Source organism: Typopeltis vanoorti, chromosome 3, assembly GCF_054136105.1.
Source record: "Typopeltis vanoorti isolate ZY-2024b chromosome 3, IOZ_Tvanoo_1.0, whole genome shotgun sequence".
NCBI lineage: Eukaryota > Metazoa > Arthropoda > Arachnida > Uropygi > Thelyphonidae > Typopeltis > Typopeltis vanoorti.
Window position 1 is genome coordinate 17,789,360 of NC_143551.1, and position 21,148 is coordinate 17,810,507.

At 36.1% G+C, this 21,148-nt stretch overlaps 1 protein-coding gene across 2 annotated transcripts in view; it reads right to left on the reverse strand.

Annotated features, from left to right (window-relative positions):
- Positions 1-727: 727 nt before the first annotated feature.
- Tbc1d8-9 (TBC1 domain family member 8/9) overlaps positions 728-21,148 on the reverse strand; it is a 571,393-nt gene continuing 550,972 nt past the window's right edge. For both annotated transcript variants that reach the window (XM_090415485.1, XM_090415484.1), the window contains 2 exons: positions 10,655-10,745; positions 728-1,709 (listed from right to left, as the gene is read on the reverse strand). In XM_090415485.1, coding sequence (XP_090271611.1) covers positions 1,345-1,709; positions 10,655-10,745 — 456 coding nt within the window. In that variant the 3' untranslated portion in view covers positions 728-1,344. The remainder of the gene's footprint in view (positions 1,710-10,654; positions 10,746-21,148) is intronic.

Here is a 21,148-nt window from a genome sequence, read left to right on the forward strand (position 1 = left end):
AGACAACCAAAATAAATTACCTTATAGTTCAGAAAGTGAAATATTTCTCCGTGTTAAACTATAGTTTATGTACGAATGCAGCCTATTATCAAAAATATAAAGGAAACAAAATTAAAGCATAATATAATACAAAATTGTCAAAGCATAAAAATATGTTAAGAAATTTTTACTTCTTTGCATGATATATATGTATATATACATATATATATATGATCATTAGTTACATTGACTCAGTGATTAGATATGTTCATCTTTTTTTGACTGACTGAAACCGAGAAAACAGATAAGTTAATTTAATGGAGCACACAGCATGTTTCGTCAAAACGACTTCTTCAGGTGTGGTAACACTTAAAGAAAATTAAAAAAAAAAAAAGCATAAAAACACTGTGCCATTATAATAACAGACTTGTAAACTGACAATTCAAACTTAACTTCAGTTTACAAGTCTGTTATTATAATGGCACAGTGTTTTTATGTTTTTTTTTTTTTTTTTTTTTAATTTGCTTTAAGTGTTACCACACCTGAAGAAGTTGTTTTGATGAAACATGTGTGCTCCATTAAATTAACTTATCCATTTTCTCGGTTTCAGTCAGTCAAAAAAAGATGAACACACACACACACACATATATATACACACACACACACACATACATATATATATATATATATATATTCAGCAAATTAAAATTTTCATATAAAGTCCGAAAATTTTATTACAATATATACAAAAAATCTGACTTTCATATTTACAGAATATCCTTAAAAAAAAGTAATGAGGATAATGAAAAATGGAAATGAATGGCCCCTTTCCCCTTTTGGAAGACTACTGATACCTGTTGTTAAAATTAATTACTGCTCAGTGATTCCAACTAATTAAAATAATTTTAGAATAATTCTGATAAAAGTATAACAGGTTTAAAAAAATAAAGCAATTAAAAAACACAACTGATATATATATATATTTCTATAAAGTTCGGAGGTTAATGTATCAATACAAAATGTAGTTGTGGTGGTCATCAATAGTAAAATATTAACATGTTTAAAATATATTTTCTTATTCAGAAGAGTTAGAAATTAGCTCACGGGACTGTGAAAAACTTAAGATTTACCCCAGAATATCAACCGACTGTAACAAATATCAATTCATAACACATAAATAATCCATTCTTGTATTGCAATGTCTATGAGGTCTCATCACATTTCACTGCAGAAAACGTGCAGGGAAACTGACTACAAACATCCATATCATTAAAGATAAGCACTTCTTGAATCCTTATCAAAATATGGATGATATTTACTATATAACTCACATGTACAAAGAAATCATTACTTTTATGAAGGGATTTAAGGTGGTGTAGATGATAAGCTTGCAGTCCTTTCAAGGCGGCAGCAACGAATTTTTTCAATTTCTTCTTCCAAATCTATTTTCCTTTCAAAAAAGTTTATTAAAGGCTGTTCTGTGTGAAGTGTACCCTGCAACTGCTCAAATGTAATGACCCATCCATCATCCCACTTAGCAGTACTACTGCTTGAAGTAGATGGGGTAGAATCAATTGAGCTTCTTTTCTTTTGAGATGCATCTGCATTATCAGAAATAGAGGGAACTGATTTTTCTGATGATTTCAGACTTTCTGATAGTGAACTATTTGGTTCATCAACTTTCTTAATAAGATGTTTTCCTAATTCTCCAATTTGCAATAACATTGTACCTGAAAATAAATACTGCAATGAATCATAAAAAAGCATCTTGAATCAAGTTTATAAATATTTACATAGAGAAGTTTCGCTTCAAAACTGAACTATTTAAATTGTATCTGTAGTTCAATTTTATCCATAAATTATTAAATGATCACTTACCTTGCTATGAAGAGCATAATATACAGTATTTTAAATTGCTGAAAATAGTAAGAACCAATAATTTTTCAATCAAAATAAGCACTATTTTTTCAGAGGATAACCTATTAAATCGCACTTTTCAATTCTTCTTCTTATTATTATTATTATGAGACTTCTAGGGAGTCAAGGACTTATCAAGAGAAGCTATAAATCATCCATACCAGGTAAGACCCATGTCACAACTTCCCTTAAATTCATTCACACTAGATGCACTCACTACCCCTAAAGAGCAAACTATTCTACTAACGCACAGCTCTGTGAGAGAAAAACCTAGCTCTTACCCCTTTCTTGACTGGGAGCAAATTTAACTTCCATGGATACCCCTGTGTTTTCTCCCCGCCTTCCATATAATAAAAAATTTCATCAGACAATAAGTTATAACACAGATTCAGAAGATTATAGACCTCAACTATATCAACTCTCTTCCTCCTGTTAACCATAATCTGTAATCCACATACTCGCAATCTGTCCTCATAATCTAAATCCCATAATCTGGATATAATCTTTGTAACTCTTCTTTGCAAGATTTCACGGCTTCTTTATTCCCTTGGAACCTGAGAGACCAAATCTGAACACAATAATTCAGGTGTGGTCTTATCAAGGCTGCATATATATGAGTTGCCCTAGTCCTGAAAATTCTTCAGGCACAAACTCTGTTTGCTTACGCTTGAATAAAGGATTAAACTAAGTACAGTAGGCCCCCCCCCGTACCCGCAGATAGTAGCGGACCACTAGTGAGATCCAGATTTTTGCACATATATAGCAAAACTAAAGCAGGAAATTATTAGTAAATTGACTTAGTCTCATGTGCTAGGACTGTAGGGTTCTTTAGTGAATATGTTATGTAGTTAATATATAATGTATACACTAAATTGTATGGCTAAATAAATAATAATAAAAAGAGTTAGATTTATTAAATGATGTAATTTCTAGACTACCACTTCACCTGTACTATCCATGGATGCTATTTACCGCATTTGGGCACACATTCCATTGCTCCTCGATAATAATATTACATATTTATTTAAAATTATCATGAAACAATTTTTTTGTCTTTAGAATCTATGAGGAGCAATGGAATGTGTGCCCAAATGCGGTAGAAAGCACCCCTGAGTAGTACGGGTGAAGTGGCAAAACAAAAAAATTGCCTCATTCAATAAAACTTCGTCTTTAGACAAATAAAATTTAACCCACATAATAATTATGTAGAACGAAATGAGAAAATAAATATGCTAATGAAAATGTAATTGTTAATAAAATCTTAACATTTTTATTCTTATTAGGAGGAATCAACTGAGATCAGAACACCTTGTTGTGTTCAGCTACATATTTATTCATCTTCCGAATCTTTGGCAGTCGGCTGCTTGCTTGTCTACTCAGCAAATGATGTGAATGGCTGAGGATCACTGAGAGTAGAAGCTTTGTTGACTTTTTTAAAAAACATTGTTATTGGAAGCTGCCATTTTTGTCTCTTCAATTCAGTAAACAGGTTCTGTTATTGTGCAAGTAATTTTTATGCTGCGCTCCATCATTGAATCATAATCCATTATCTGTTCCTTTAATGTTTGAGCCATTTGAAATATCATGGCAAATTTTTCAGTATCTCTGGTGTGTTAGTGAACATTTTAGAGAAGTTGATAAGAACTAGCATACAGAAATGGTGTTAAATTGTGAATGAAGATATTTATAAATAATAATACTTCATTCATAATTAACATGACCTACCATATTATAAGCAAGACTTGTAAATATTATTTGTTGTTAGTATCTTACTTGTAATATGTTATTCATATAAATGCTTTGAATTTTGTTTATTATTAATTAATTATATAATCTTAGAATATGTAATAGTAATAAAAAGACTATATAAAAATGACATTTAATTCATTTACTTAATTCTGTAAAATTTATTGTAAGAAACTGTGTGTATATAAATTGAAATGTACCTTATGTGAACCGTGATATATATTTTTTGTTATTTCTATAAGTAAAGGTAATTTTATGGAATTCTACTGATGAGATTTGATTGGCTACAGACGGAAAAATGGAGTTTATTTTAGTTAGCTCGTGCGGAGAGCATGAGCTACTGTGTATAAAGAGAAAAGCCAGTTGATATAAACTAAATGGGTTAAAACCGGATCTTGGTGGGGAAAGGAGAACGTAGTTGATTGGAAAGAAAAAGTAAAGAGAGAAGCCCTAGAGACAGTATAGAGATCGGTAGTGAGTGGCAGAAGGGGAGTTGATATATGCCAAAAATCGACTAGGAAAGGACAATGAATTAATAGGCATTTCGAATTACTTCTATGGGAATTCTGATACTACGATAAATTCCAAATGGTTAGTGGAAGAATAGTGAAGAACTGAAGTTAATACATAGAAGAAAATAAGGAATTAGTAGATAACTTAAACCAAGTGCATCAAGACGTGTATTTCTGTGTCTATAATTCAGTTATTATAGTGGAAGATTTCTTTGAATTGTGTTGCCATAAAGTAAAAGTCAACCAGAATTTCAAATGTGCCTATATGAATTCGATGTGTAGAAGCAGTAATCCGGTAAGAGTTGTCCTTTCTATAACCTGTGAAGCTATAACAGTTAACTCCGTCGGATATATTTTGACCTTAGCTGCGATGTTATGTCATTTACTGGTCGGTATAATAAGTGTTAGCTGCCTGAGAAAGAATATAGTGTAGCCTGTCATAAGATTAGTTATTGTAACGTTTGGAAGGTTAAACTTTTAAGAACTATTCTCAACTTGATTGACTGAGCATAAAGAATTGAAAAATGAATGTTTGATAGTTAATGGATTGTAATTATTCTGAATACTTTAAACTGAGCTAATATATTTATGATTTAATTCATCTAATTGGGCAGAGTCTTTCACTATGTGAAAGAATTCCTGATGCTTTAAGAATTAAGAAGTGTCAACATTAGCCATAATCCTCAAACCTAAATAAGAAGTTACTAATATCTGAATATGAATTTTTGTAATTGTTCAATTTGATAACCTTTTGCAGATAGTTATACTTGAATGTATATGTTGTACTATTCCATATTAAATGTTTTCTTTTGTTGAGTTAAACTGGTGTTTGCCTGATTTTCTTTCATTGCACCGCTCATAAAATTAATCAGACCTTTGCAGAAGCCTTAAAGCTATTAATAACCTCGGCTTGAAGATAAAGTGATAATATAAGTATAGCTGATTATTGATTCCTCTATATTATTTAGACTAATCTGAATATAGGGTGGTGCAGTATAATATAAATTTCTTTATATTCAGATGAGCATCAATAAATAACTTATGAATAAAAACGGAATTTAAAGAGGTAAAGATAAGATTAACAAACTAACAAAAATAGAACAGTCAGTTAGGTAGGACGTTCCAACAATGGGTAAACAAACAAGCTATATTCTATAAGGAGCAGCATGAGTTTACTAAAGGAAAGTCTTCTTTTACTAATTTCCTCATAATTTATAATAATGTTACAACCGAGTTGGATATACTATGATAATGTTGGATTTCGCTAAGTCATTTGATAAGATACCACACGAAAGACTGTTGCATAAAATGAAAATATGCGATTGGATATAAAGTCTTGACTTGGATCAGTGGATGGTTGACAAACAGATATCATATATGTGAGTGTTAAACTACCATATTTAAGGTGACTAGTGGTGTACCTGAGTGTTAAGTATTTGGGCCATTGCTGTTCAATCTATACATTAATGACATTAAGAAGGTCTAACAGATGTGTAATTGTTTGTTGATGATGTTTGCTGATAGGCAAGGCAATCAGGGATGCATGCTACTGATATCAAGCACTTACAAAATGATTTGAATAGGCTGGAAATTTGGATAAATGAAAATGGTAATCGGTTTAATGTTAGTAAGGGTAAAGTTATTCACTTTGGCATAATGAGATTTCCATTGGCATATTATATCATCATCAAATTCCTGCCGTGTACCCTCAAGGGGTGTACAGGATATGATAGTACTACATGAAAAAAATTACATGATTACTAACTTCCTATCTACAATTTTCCTCCAAATCAGTCTGTTACTTGTCAAGACTCCAACAGTATCAGATCTTATATTTCTATCGTCTAAGGCACTTTCTACTGTATCAATCCACCTATATCTTGGTCTTCCTCTGGGTCGTTTTCCTGCCAACCTGGCAGAGAACACTTGTTTTGCTAATCTTTCTTTGCCCATTCTGTTTAAGTGACCATACCACCTGAGATTGGCTCTGCTAATGCATTCCTGGATGTTGACAATTCAAGTTCTTTTCTAATATCCTCGTTTTTAATATGATATTGCCATTGATGTCATTTGTTCCCGCCTATAATCTTTCTCAGGACTCTCATATCTGCGGTCTCTAGTCTTTGGTCAAGTGTTTTACTTCTGACCCAGCTCTCGGATCCATAAGTTAAAACTGGTTTGTATACAGCTATAGAGCTAATTCAGTGTTCTGACTAATTTCTCTCTTATTCCATATGAATTTATTCAATTGACTTCCTACCATACCAGCATTGCTGATTCTGTTGTCTATTTCCATATTTAATTTACCATCTTCAGTAAAAATCGTGCCTAAGTAGCTGAAATGTTTCACTTATTCAACAGATTCTCCATTCATAATGCAGTTGATATTTTCAATGCTTCTGCCTATTTTCATTGTCTTTGTCTTTTTATTGCTGATCTTCATACCATATCTATTACAACAGTTATTCAATTTAGTCAGAGAATCACGTAGACTTGTAGTGGATTTATTTAGAAGTATAACATTGTCCACATAAAGCAAAGAGCTGACATTAACATCTCCAATTTTGATATAATGTTTAATACCACTTTCCATCATAATGTGATCCATATAGATAATGAATAACACAGGAGATAATGTATATCCTTGTCTCACACCAGATTTAACATTACACCATCTTCCTGTACTTCCTTCAATTCTAACTGCTGACTTACAACTCAAATAAAGACTAAGTATTGCTTGATATAATGCCCCATTGACACCATATAACTGTAGCGTATTGAATAGCTTCTCTCTTGGCACCTTGTCATATGCCTTTTCCAAATCGACAAAACTTAAATACAGATCTCTGTTGTATTCCCATGCTTTCTCGACTATTTGTCGTAAAGTGAAGATCTGATCCTAACAGTCTCTATTTGACCTGAATCCAGCTTGTTCTTCACCAAGATTTTCTTCTACAATTCTTCTCAAATGTTTCTCAAGTATACTTGCATAGGTCTTGCCAGGAACACTTAGTAGAGAAATACCTCTGTAATTCTCACATTCAGTTTTATTTCCCATTTTATATATGGGTACTATGAGAGCTCTACTCCAATCATCGGGAATTCGTCCCTCTGTCCAGGCTTTCTGAACCATGCAGTGCAGCCACTGTAAGACTTTTATACCACCATACTTTAGCATTTCTGGTCGAATATCATTCTACTCCTGCTGCCTTTCCACATTTCAAGCCTTTGATGGCTTTTTCTACTTCGAGTATGGATATGTATTCCTGACTGCATGCTGGTCAGTGTTTTTTACCACTGTGCTGTCATCACTGCTTGTTTCATTTAGCAGTTTTTCAAAGTAATTACTCCATACTTCAAGGATATCTTTTTCTTCCATTTTCATGTCAACTTTATCATCTCTAACTTTTTTTACAGCACTCTTTCCTCCATTCCTAAGCTTCTTCAACAACCTACAGAATATTTTGCCACCTTCTTGATATTTATTTTCTATATTCTTGCCAAAGTCCTCCCATGACTTTAGCGAGGTTATGTTACAAGAAACTGAAGGGGCAAGGTATCTTGCCGTAATGGTGGGTAGGAATTTAAAGTTTAAAGGTTACATAGCAGAGTGCTTAAGGGTCAAAGCTATATAAGTGAGAGGGAAACCTCCATATAGCCTTCAAAGGAATGCGGAGAACCAACCAGGGCTTCTGACCTAATGTCCAGTCCTCACTTTCTCATGGTGCACCCTGTTGGGTATCTATTTGGATAATGAACGAATGAGGATGGGCTGGCAATTTGGGATTTAGCCAACCAAATTGTATTCTTATTGGTTAAACCAAAATAAAAAATGATGGTACAACATGACAAAATTTCATGCCGGCTGGGGCATCGCCCGGTTAAACATGGCCCCTTTTGTTTTCGCCAGGGAACCAGGGCGAACAGCGAAAAGTCAGCTACTGGAACAAATCTGAAAACACACTCCAAATCAACATCACCAGAGTTAAAGATCGGTACTATCAACATAAGAAGCCTGAATGGCAAAGAAATGGAGCTAGCTGAGGAATTGTATAAGTACCAGATTGACATAACAGGAGTGACTGAAATAAAAAAGACAAAAACCGGTGAGATTTTTCTGAGTAATAAATACAAGATGTTATATTCAGGCAATGACAATTAAGGAAAAGAAGGAGTGGCCATAGTAATCAACACTAAATACGAGGCTAATCTTCTTGAATGGCAGGCACTCTCAAGTAGAGTGATGTGGGAAAATACGAGAATGGGGACAACGAGTCTTATTTGTGCCTATGATCCCACAGAAGGTTCTACTAAGGTAGAAGTGGAGAAATTTTTTGGAGAAAATATTTTAGTGGAGAAAGCAACTGACACAATGAAAAAGGAAAAATTGGTCCTTGTTGGGGATCTAAATAGCAGAGTAGAAAATGATTGTCAGACATACAAAAATATTTTGGGAAAATTTGGAGAAAAGAGTAAAACTAATAATAATGGCAAATACCTGTTGGATTTCTGCTCAGGACATGGACTGGTTATTACTAACACCATGTTCCAACATAAAAATGTGCACAAATTCACATGGAGAGAAGAGGCAAGGAATAAAAAAAGTCTCATTGACTATGTTATTATTGATAGTGATGTTTTCTCCCTGGTGCAGGACATCAGAGTGTACAGAGGATTTGAAATTGGAAGTCTTGAGCAGGATAAAATTGAATTTCATATTGAAAAGAATGACATGTAAGAAAGTTTTAAAGAGAATAAAAGTTGAGCAGCTCTCAGATGTGAACAGTTGACTAAAATACATAAATATTATTCAAGAAAAAATGAAAGAGTTTGAGAGCAGGAATCAAACTTTAGAGATTCAGTGGGAAGTCCTGAAGAAAACACTGATTGATTTAGCCAGAGAGGCATGTGGTGGGGTTGTCTGCAAGGATAGAAAAATCAGAGCTCCATGGTGGACACAGGAGGTTACATTCTACACTTGTTTTTACAGACTTAGAAGAACATGGAGGAACAATGAAAGCCAGTTAGCAGAACAGCACCCAAAGTATTTCCATAAGTCTTTTACCTACAGAAAAGGCATAAAGCAGAAAAAAAAAAATCAAATCTATGAGAAAGTAATTGGAGTGAGAGAGAAATCTACTAAACCTTTTAGAAATCTAGAAATCTACGTAACCTTCTGCCTCTTTGATATTGATATCGGACAGCCAATCCTAAATCCATTTGACCAATCTGACATCCAGATCCATGTGCTACAACTTGAATATCAGCTTATCATGTGGCACCCTGTCAAATGCCTTTGCTAAGTCTAGGAAAATGGCAGTATATGCCTTTCTCTCATCTAATGCTCTTGTAACTTTATCATAAAAGGCTAGCATATTGCTAAAACAAGAGTGCCCCTTCACAAATCCATGTTGACTCTCACTGATAACATTACCCTCATCTGCCCAATGCTGTATATGGTCCCTCACTACTTTCTCCAAGATCTTACTAACTACTGATGACACACAAACTGGCCTATAATTAGACATTTCCAGTCTGCTACCGCCCTTATGCAATGGCACTATCTTACCTTCCTTCCATTCCATGGGCACCTTTCCCGCAGCCAGACTTTCATTGAAAAGCCAGGTCAAGGGCACAGTCAGTTTCTTAGCACATTCTCTCAAAACTCGTGGTGAAATACCATCCAGTCCCACAGCTTTACTAACATCCAAAGTACTCAGTATGTGGAACACACTCACCTCCTGCACCTCTCAAACTCAAACCTGCTCTATCCCTCTAGTATTCAAATTGACTCCTCCAGAAATACTCCAATAAAGTGTTCATTGAACAATTCCACTATGTCCTCTGCATCAGTCCCTCTATTCCCATTTTTATCCCACAATGTCATTCTTCCACAGTCATTTCTCCTCCTACTGGCCACATAGCTAAAAAATTCCCTAGGATTTTCCTTGGATCTAAGGGCCAATCTTTTCTCATATTCCAGTTTTGCCTTTCTTACCATACTAGTCACTCTTCTGGCCTGTGTCTTATATTCTTTTTCATAAAAGTTCTTCACATTCTAGATAGGTTTTAAACCCAGATCTTTTCAACCAAAGGGTATCATCAACACCTAACGTATGGACAAAAAAAAATTCATTCCATTAAATTAAAGTTGCCAAGAAACTGTATTCTTGTTTTTTTTATTTTTTTTCAAGTGTGCAAACAAACAAAGTTTGCATGTGAAGTACATTCACGTCTAGGTTACTTGTATATATAGAAGCTAAATAACTTCACATTAATTGCCTTTGTATCCCATAATGCAATTCCCACATGTCCAAAAGGGGGACACCCTTTTGGACATGTATAACACTACGCATTAAGGGAAGGGCCACTAACCAGACTGGTTTCGACATTTACTGATGGCAAGTTTAATTTCATTTGCAAGTGAAAAAACTACCTAGATTTATTCCATCATATATGTGAATTTTTTTAAAATGAATTTTGATGAATATGTTACTCACCTACAGCAGCAATGGAATGATACATCTGTTGTTCATCTTGATGACCAGTAAACAGATCATACATTGTACGCCAAAGCTGAATAAACTGTTCCTAAAAATGTAAATATTAAAGAGGATAAGCATATGCAAATAAACTAGTTTTCATTAAAAGCAAATGTGAAGATGTTTTCTTACATGAACATTAATTCATTTTTAACATACAACATCACTAAATCACAATACTTTTCTTAGCATGACATTTTTAATTAATCGATGTACATGATGTTCAAAAATTTTATACAATAGTTTCTTTTAAAAATGACAGGGAATTTCTCATAAATCCTTTCCTTTTCCCAAAGTAGCGCCCTTAAATATAATAATAATATATATATATATATCCTGTACACCCCTTGAGGGTATATGTCAGGAATTTGATGATGATGATGATATTATTTTTAAAAAATCTGGGTTTATTAATTTAATCTTCCCACTTTGCCTCAAACAACCCCCCCCCCCTTTATCAGCCAAAGAGAAGAAGTATGGAGAACAAAGACATCCTAACATCCAAACAAGGTATATGCAAAATTTCTTCCTCTATTAGTCTGTATACATTTATCTCTAAAATACAATTATAATGCCCTAAAAAATTCTTGAGTAAAAAGCCAAGGTATTTAAAATAAGGGAACACTCCTAAAAGGAAACAGGCTAAAATAGCCGTATAAAAATGATCCTTTTTTTTTCTTTTTTTTTTTTTTTCTATACCAATTCTTTTCAAGTATTTTATTTTCTAACATGGCACTATCTGGGAGTAAATGCAAGTTCGTGAGGCCTCTAGAGAAGGAGTACGTGGGGCAGTCATCAGTGATATTCAGTTATGGTATGCAAACATGATAAAGATATGAATGTCTTCAAACATGGTTATGTATGTGACGAAGGGGTGGAAAAATATACTTTGGGTTCAGATATTTTAAATATATCTGGGGAGGAAAAAGAGAAAATTCTAGAACAACGCCAAATAGATTGCATATCTAATTATAAGGATAAGCTAGGTGGTAATTTATTTTGTCTAAACACAAATGCCAGGAGCATTAGACACAAAAGGATAGCTTTATTGAATATGATGTGGCCTAAGATTGTTAGCATTAGTGAAACCTGGCTATGGTAAGAATATCAGAATCAGATATGGTAAGTGAGATCAAGTGTAATAGGTATACTATTTTTAGGAACAGCAGAAGAGATAGGAGAGGAAGAGTACTACTAATGATATCAGACGACTTAAGTACAGTTAGGGTAGAAACATAAGAAAACCAATGATGGTAACAATGTCCCATGTAGAGTTGAATCTGAGTTTATCTAGTGTGAAGTGGAGATTAACAGAATGAAATATATGGTGGGCTGTTGCTATAGACCTGGTGGCTCAGTTGCAGGGGAAGAAGAAATGCATTGCCAATTTAGCCTTATGAGTACCAAACGAATGATCACTGGGTGACTTTAATTTTTCAAACATTGATTGGATAGAAGAGAAATCTCATGATAAGAAAGAAGAGGAATTTATTGAATTGTTATGTGACAACTTTCTCAAGCAGCATGTGAAAGAAGGAACTTAAGGTCAAAGAGTGTTGAATTTGCTCATAGAGTCAGAAGGAGTCTCTGTTAAGAATATGGCTTTCTTACCACCAATTGGTGACAGTGATCATGCTGTGCTTTCTTGGGAAGTATCTAATTGTACTGATGCTCCAATTAAAACAGGTTACATTCTGAACTACAAAGCTGGAAATTATGATCTACTTAGAATACTATCTTTGGTCACATGGTATGAGTTGCTGAATGGGAAAAATGTCAGCAATGAATGGGAATCTTTAAAAAAGTGCTTAAATGAGGTGGTATCAAAATGTATCCCTAGTGTTCGAAGAATAAAGAGGTTGGTAGTGAAATGGATGTGCAACCTTGTTAAGCAAGAGATCCACAAAAAGATAATGTGTAAAGAATATTGCAAGAATAACAGTGAGAGGAACTATGAAATAAATAAATCTCAAGTCAGAAACTAACGAGTACTGTGGGGAAAGCTAAGTCGGAGTATGAAAAGAAACTGGCCATGCAAGATAAAGGCAATCCAAAAAAATTTTATCGTTATGCTGCAAGCAAAAGGATAACTTTATTGAATGCAGATGGTACTTGAGTGTTGGAAGCTAATGAGATTATTCAGTTAATGAGTGCTCACTTTGCTAAGATATATCTACCAGGTGTATATAACATGGTGCACAGTGCTACTGCTACATTAGTTGAAGAGTTAGAGGTTCATGAAAATAAGGTTGAAGAATTGTTGCATAAGCTGGATAAGAATTAGTCTACAGGGACAGATGGAATATCAGCCTGTTTGCTAAAGGAATGTTCAGCCAAATTGGCTATGCAATTCATATGTTTGTATAACTTGAGCCTCAGCTCAGGAATAATACCTGAGGAATGGAAGGAACATATGATAGTTCCATTGTACATGGGTGGTACAAAAACTGATGTGTTTAACCACCAACCAATCAGTATCTCTGGTCTGGTCTGGTGTAGCAAAGATTTTTAGAGAAGTTGGTATAAACTCGCATACAGAAATGGGTAGACAAAGAAGCTATACAAGGAACAGCATGCGTTTGCTAAAGGAAGTCATGCTTTAGCAATTTGCTTATATTTTATAATAATTCTACGACTGATTTGAATATTTATTTATCATATGGCAATCTACATACAGTTATAAAAGTGCATGTACATAAATCAGTACATGCACTAGAACATGCACATGTAAAAGGTAAATAAAAGATATAAATGACAAACAATTAAACTAAAACATAGGCAGTTGCACTTTTGGCAGACAACGCTCTTATAAGTTAGGATCAGTTCTCTGATCCAGTCTATAACAGGCAGTATCGCCTCCAGAAAGTCACTTCTCTGAACCATATATATGCGAAGATTGCACTCAGTGGAAATATGATGGATTGATTGGTTTGGGTGTCCACAGTCACACTCCAGTGAGGGAATTTTCACCCACTTATACAGAAAGCTTGCACATCTTCCATTGCCGGTACAAATCCTGTTCAGTGTTATCCATGCCTTTCGGCTCAATTTCATACCCAGAATGTTGAGGCAGTGCCTATCAAACCAAATTTTGAATTGGGCATTAGTGTTTATGCTCCACATTTGTTTCCATTGATCTTTGATATTATAATTAGTCATTCTCAGATGTTTAGCTTCACGAAGAGCGGGCTTTGTTGATTTCAATCTGTTTAGCTGTAGTTCTGATATGTCATTATGTATTGGCAATTCAGTATGTCTGAGTATTTTGTCATATTCTCGTAATAGGGTATCATATCTTTGTAGATTTGGTGATATTGTGTTACTCAGCATTGGAAGCCAATAAACAGGAGTTGTTTTTATGGTTCCAGATATAAGTTGCATTGTGGTGTTAAGCTGAGGGTCAATTAGTTTAGTATGGCAGCTATTGAGCCAAACTGGAGCACAGTACTCCACCACTGAAAAAACCAGACTGAGTGCCGATGTTTACAATGTGTTTGCTGTACACTCCCAGGAAGTGACACAGAATTTCTGAATGATGTTATTTCTAGTTCTTATTTTTCCAGCTGTGTTTTCAGCATGTTTCTTATATGATAGAGATGGTCGAGTGTAACTCCTAGATACTTAGGATATTTATTATGACGTAGGATTGATTTTCCAAATGGGATGTTCAACTTGTCTTGTGCCAATTTATTATTTGAGATGGAAAGTTGACATATCAGTTTTACTTTGGCTTAGTTGTATTCTTCATTTCTTAAAGTAAACATGCATGGAGGCAAGGTCGTTTGTGAGGGTTTCCTCCATCTGTCTTCGTTCTCTATTTCTGGTGGCTAGTGCTATGTCATCCGCATAACAGAATTTTCTAGATACTGTATCTGGAATATTGGCTATATATAAGCTAAATAAGAGTGGTTAATCCAGTCTCTCAATTGTTTCAGTCCAGCGTTGTTGTCTTGCTGCATCCAATTCGTGAAGGAGATCGTTTGCAATTTCCAAATCACCACTCTACAGAAATTTCTCATAAAGTTGTTCACTCAGTTCGTTCCATCTAGGAACATGTTTTTTAGATATAGAGATGACAGCTGCTACAAATCGGTTGTAGTCATTGGATACAGGAGATATGAAGCGAACACACTTGTCAAGGTCAGTGGCATATTCTTCCCGATTGGCTCTTCAAAAATTCCATCTCAGGCAGGAAATTGATCAGACAAGAGATATTTTTATGCCTACATCAAGGAGGACCAGCCAGAGTTGGCTGAATTGTGTTAGTGAGTTGGATAAAGGGCATGGATACACTATGATAATGTTGGATTTTTCTAAGACATTTGATAGGATACCACACGAAAGGCTGTTGCATAAATTGGAAATACAAACTCTTGACTTAGATTAGGGGATGATTGACAGACAAACATCAAAAAGTGGTACACAGTGGGTATGAATCTGCCAGATTTAAAGTGACCAGTGGTGTACCTCAGGGTTCAGTCCTTGGGCCATTGTTATTCAATCTATACATTAAAGACGCCAGGCGGGGTCTAACATCAGATGTGCAATTTTTTGCCAATGATGCAAAGATAGCTAGGGCAATCAGGAATGCTGCTGATATTCAGTACTTACAAAATGATTTGAATAGGCTAGAAATTTGTGAAAACGAAAATCGCTCTCAGTTTAATGTTAGTAAGTGTAAAGTTATGCACTTTTGCATGATGAGATTTCTAGTAGCATATTATATTATTGAGGTTATGATACAAGAAACTGAGGAGCAAGGAATCTTGGCATATTGGTGGATAGGAATTTGAAGTTCAATGGTCACACGGCAAAAGTTGCAAATACAACTCAGAGGATAATTGCAATGTTGAAGTGAACCTTGACATGCAAGGATAAGGAAGTCATTTTGCCTATTTAAAAGTCTGATAAGACCACACCTGGATTACTGTGTGCAGATTTGGTCTCCTAGGTTCCAAGGGGGGGTAAAGAAGTTGTAAAGAGTGCAAAGAAGAGTTACAAAGATTATATCTGGATTATGGGATTTAGATTATGAGGACAGATTACGAGTATGTGGATTGCAGTCTCTGGTTAACACGAGAAAGAGCGATGATATGATAGAGATCTATAAACTTTTGAATGGGTGTTATAAGATATCGTCTGATGAAATTTTTCGTTATATGGAAGGTGGGGAGAGAACACGGGGACATCCATGGAAGTTAAATTTATTTGCAGTCAAGAAAGGGGGTAAGAGCTAGATTTTTCTCCCAGAGAGCAGTGAGTGAGTGGAATAGTTTGCCTATAGGGGTAGTGAGTGTATGTAGTGTGAATGAATTCAAGTATGACAGTTGGTTTGGGTGATTTATAGCCTCCCTCGATGAGTCCTTGACTCCCTGGAAGTCTCAAATAATAATAATATTCTGCACAGCACTACACACACAATAGGATGACTGAGAAATTCTCCAGAAATGTAATAAGTGGGAGTTTCTTTGTCTGGTCTTAAATCTGTTTAGCTGACCCCAGAGGTGTTGAGATCTTGGAGGTCTGAGAGTTGAAGCTGTAATCAGGCACTTGTTTGTAGTTTGGTCCAGAGTCTTCTCTATCAGTCCTGGGGACAATCATCTAATATTTTCACAAGCCATGTGGAAGATTTGGAAGTAAAGTGGCGAGCTGGAGATAGAGAGATATCTTGATGTATAGGAAGGTATATGTTATTTCTGATTTTATTTATTTCTTTGATTGTAGCTTCTTCCCTTCCGAAGCATGGAGAAGTGATGTGGAAAAGAATAATCTCTGTTAACCTTAAGATCTACTCCTCTCCCATGGTTACCATGACAGAGGAGTAGATCTTAAGGTACCAAAGATGGTTCTCATTGTTATGTTAAGCTGTATATCCACAAGAGTCATGTGGTGATTTCAGATCCAAATTGGCAAAGAATACTCTGCAACAGGGGAGACCAGAGTCAGGGCTGCTGTTCTAAAAGTCAAGGTATTACGATCCCAAGTAGTGCCCGTCAGCTTATTTATAATGTTGTTCCCGGCGGATATCTTTAATAGTTTTTTCTAAATATTTTCAGTAAGTCAGACTACAGTCGAACATGACACCAAGCTAACAAAGGTTAATTTCATAGATTAGAGTTCTGTTGCAGAAGTTCATTTTTAGTCTTCTATGACCCTGATGGTCATTTAGGTAGAAAGCAGAAGCAACAATTTTGCTGGGATTACAAGATAGTCCTAGCTTTCAAAAGTAATTTGGTAGTGAACTTTAGTGTTTCCTCAAGGCCTTGGAATGTACTATCTTGGGAGGCAATAGATAAACTATAGTATGCCCACAGATTCGAGACCCTTCAACACAGAAGTGTTGAAGGGTCTCGAATGTCAACAGGAGGAGAATCCATTCCGATAATAGCGTAATCAGTCCGTATTGTAGGACGAGTTGTTTATTATTACACGTCGGAAAACTAACTTCTCTTTTATGATCATTGTAGTTAACTATGTTGCTTGTATAACAGTTGGAAACTTTTTATCTATTATTATTATTGTTCCGGGAAACTCCAAGGAGTCGACAGACTCATCGAGGGAGGCCCTAACATCATGTCTGGAACAACTATTCAACATTCACACAGTATCTATCATATCTTGCCTTGAACTCATTCACAGTCGTAGCACCCACAACAGACTCTGGAAGCTTATTCCACTCATTCACCACTCTCCAAGTAAAAAACCTAGCTCTAACATCCTTGTCAACCATGACAAGCCCTCTTGACTCTTGACCAGCTTCCATGCATGGCCCCTAGTCCTCCCACCACCAGTCATATTTTCAAAAATATCTTCTGGATCAATCTTATAAAAACCCTTCAGTAATTTGAATGTCTCAATCATATCACCCCTCCTTCGCCTATCGTCCAATTTCTGCAACCCACAAATCCTCAACCTATTCTCATAAGGTTCATTCCACACACCTACTATCATCTTGGTCACTCATCTCTGGACACTCTCCACTTCCTCCCCATCACGAAGAAACCCTGGTGCCCATAACTGGGCACAGAAGTCCAGATGGGGTCTTATCAAGGCTCGATACAGAGGAACAACAACTTGCTTCTCTCTGCATGTTAAAGTATTTTTCATAAGCCAAGTGATTTGGTGAGCTGTTTTAGTTACTTTTGCAATGTGCCCCCTAAACTTCAACTCCCTATCCACCAGCACTCCCAAATCCCTGGCCTCATCAATCTCCTGGAGTACGGTTCCACCTATGCGATATACTGCTGCTATTCTTTTCACCCCAAAGTGCGTAACCTTACACTTTGCCACATTAAACTGACATCCATTTTTCCTAGCCCAGTCCTCCAAACTATCCAAATCATCCTGTAAAATTTTGACATCCTGTGCACTCACAATTGCTCTACCCAACTTTGATTCATCAGCAAACAAGTGAACCCTTCCTCTCAAATCCTTTCCAATATCATTGATGAACAAATTGAAAAGCAGTGGTCCAAGAACAGAGCCCTGCGGCACTCCACTAGTCACAAGACGTCTTTTTGACTCCACTCCTGAATAAACCACTCTCTGGTATCTCTCCTTCAACCACCCTCCTATCCATCTTACCAACCCTATATCTATCCCCATCTGCTCCAGTTTACTGATTAGGGTTCCATGTGGTATCCTGTCAAAGGTCTTGGCAAGGTCCAGTAGTATCACTGTAAACCCATTACCCCTATTCAGTTCAGCTGTCACTGTGTTATAAAACGTGAGCAAGTTACTGAGGCATGATCTACCCTTCACAAAACCATGTTGTCCCCCATATAATATCCCATTTTCATCTATCCAATCCTGTATTCTTTTCTTGACTAATTTCTCTAAGACCTTGACAATGATTCCTGATATGCTAATCGGTCGGTAATTTACAACAGAAGTCTTGGAACCACCTTTATGCAGTGGAACTATTTTCCCCTCCTTCCACCCGCTCGGGACTAACCCAGACCCGAGACTCAAATTAAACAAAATGGTCAAGGGTACTGACAATTTATTAGCTGCTTCTCGTACTACACGAGCTGGTATACCATCCAACCCCACAGATGTATTGACATTGAGGTTATGCAATAGACTACTCACCTCCACTTCATTCACCACAATTCCTGTATAATCTACTGGTTTATTCGTTTCTGCAATGTCACCACCTGGATGATATATTCTTGCAAAGTGCTCACTCAGTAACTCAGCTCTCTCAACTGATTCAGTTACCTCCCTACCATCGGCATTCTTTAAAATCATTCTGCCATGTACATTTTTCCTTTTACTTGCTAAATATCTAAAAAACTGTTTAGGATTCTCTTTAGCCTGCATGGCCAATGTTCTTTCGTAATCCTTTTTTGCTTTTCTTACCACACTCGTCACCCTTCTGGCCTGCCGGTCACCTTCTCCTTAAATTCACTCCATAGTTGTTTCTTTTTTTGCAGCTCAAGCTTAATGGTGTTATTCATCCATTTAACCCCTACTTGATTTATTATTCGGACTCTAGGTATACAGTCAGTCATTGCTTCATGCAAGCACTTCTTAACCACCTCCCATGCACTATCAACTTCTAGTCCTTGCAGTTGTACATGCCATGGCACTGAGTCAATCAAACTCCTAAGCTTGTAATACTTTCCAGCCCGATAATTCCACATGTACCCTGTCTTAATTGAAAATTCTACACCTTTAGCCACCTCCCAAGTCAAGACCCTATGATCACTCTCACCGATTGGTGGCAATGTGGTCATATTTGTTACAGCCAAATCCTCAGATGCAATTACTAGGTCAAGCACTCTCTGACCCCTAGTATTTTCCATTACATGCTGTTGCAGATAGTTATCCCTTAATAACCGCATAAAATCCAATTCCTTCCTCCCGTGTGTCCTCTCCTCACTCCAATCAATGCGACCATAGTTGAAATCTCCCATAATAATCACCCTCCTTCCACTCATTTCTTCTATTTGCTTGTGCATACTGTCACCACCATCTTTTCCATCACCTGGTCTATAGCAGCATCCAATTGTATATTTAGTTCTGCTAGCCACAATCTCACACCAAATGGCCTCAAATGTGCTCTTTTCTCTATCCTGCATTTCAACTTCTATTCTCTTTGGCTGTAGCTCATCAGCTATCATCAACAATACTCCTCCCCCCATTTTATTCTCTCTGTCATTCCTGAACACACTATACCCATCACATTCAATCCCACTAGCTATATCATCTACAGTCAGCCATGTTTCACTAATACCAATAACCTGTGGTCTGGAAGTGCCAACCATGGACAAAAACTCTTCCTTCTTGTTCCTAATACTCCTAGTATTAGTGTACATGAATTTAAGACCCCCATTTTAGCCCCAACCCTACCTTGATGCCTTATATTAACTATCCCACTCTGGTTTGTTGTCCTTATTTGCTCTAGCATATTATATTCATTCTTACATTCAACTGCCTCCCTAAGGACTGTATATCTACTCTCCCCCCTAACGAATCTAGTTTCCCTGAATTTGCACATCCACTACATTCAGCAACACTTTCTCAAGTCTTCTTACACCATAACCATTCAAATGCAAGCCATCCATCTTATATAGATCCTTTCGCCCATCAAACTCACTCCACACGTCCACAAATTCCACACCACTCGTCATACATAAACGATGCATAAAGTCATTCGCAATTATGGCCCTCCTTTTAAACATTTCACTGTCATACCGTGGCAAAAGACTAATCATTCTAACTCTCTCACTCTTTTCTTTTGCTTCCTCAAACAATTCATTCAGGTCTTCTATCATTTCCATTTTGTCTCCTTTCAAATCATTCGTACCTGCCACAACAATCATTTCTTTCACCCTTTCCTTTTGCTCTCTAATAGACTCAGTTACATCCTTTATGGTCGCGCCAGGTAGGTACGATTTTGTCAAATCCTCTACTAACACAGCTCATACTAACGAGTCTCCATACAGCACTCTATCCTTCATTTTGTTCATGTTCACATTCATACGCCTATTTTTCCTGTCATACCTTTTATTATTGGTTGGTTCATTCAGTCGACTTTTGTTCATGCACTCTAGCTGCTGTTTTGCCCTTTCTATCGCACCATTCAACAACGCGATCTCATTCAATGCATCTATCTCATCTTTTTTATTCTCTGAGAAACCATTAATACTATCATTCACACTTTCTACATTCACACTCTCATAATTCTCATGTACAACCTTGCCGTTTCTTGTCATATCGCTATTTTCTTCATTCTGAAGGTTGACAAAAATATCACACTCACGATCCGAAATACACTTCAATTCCTCATCTATAAAGTAATTGATTTCGCGTGTTGGCGACCAATTCGTACATCCTTCATTTCTTTCTCCCCTTCAGCATGAATCGACTATTCTTGGATGTCAAGCAGAGATCTACAAACTGTGGGCTAACTATATCATGGAATGTACTATCATCAGCATAGATAAA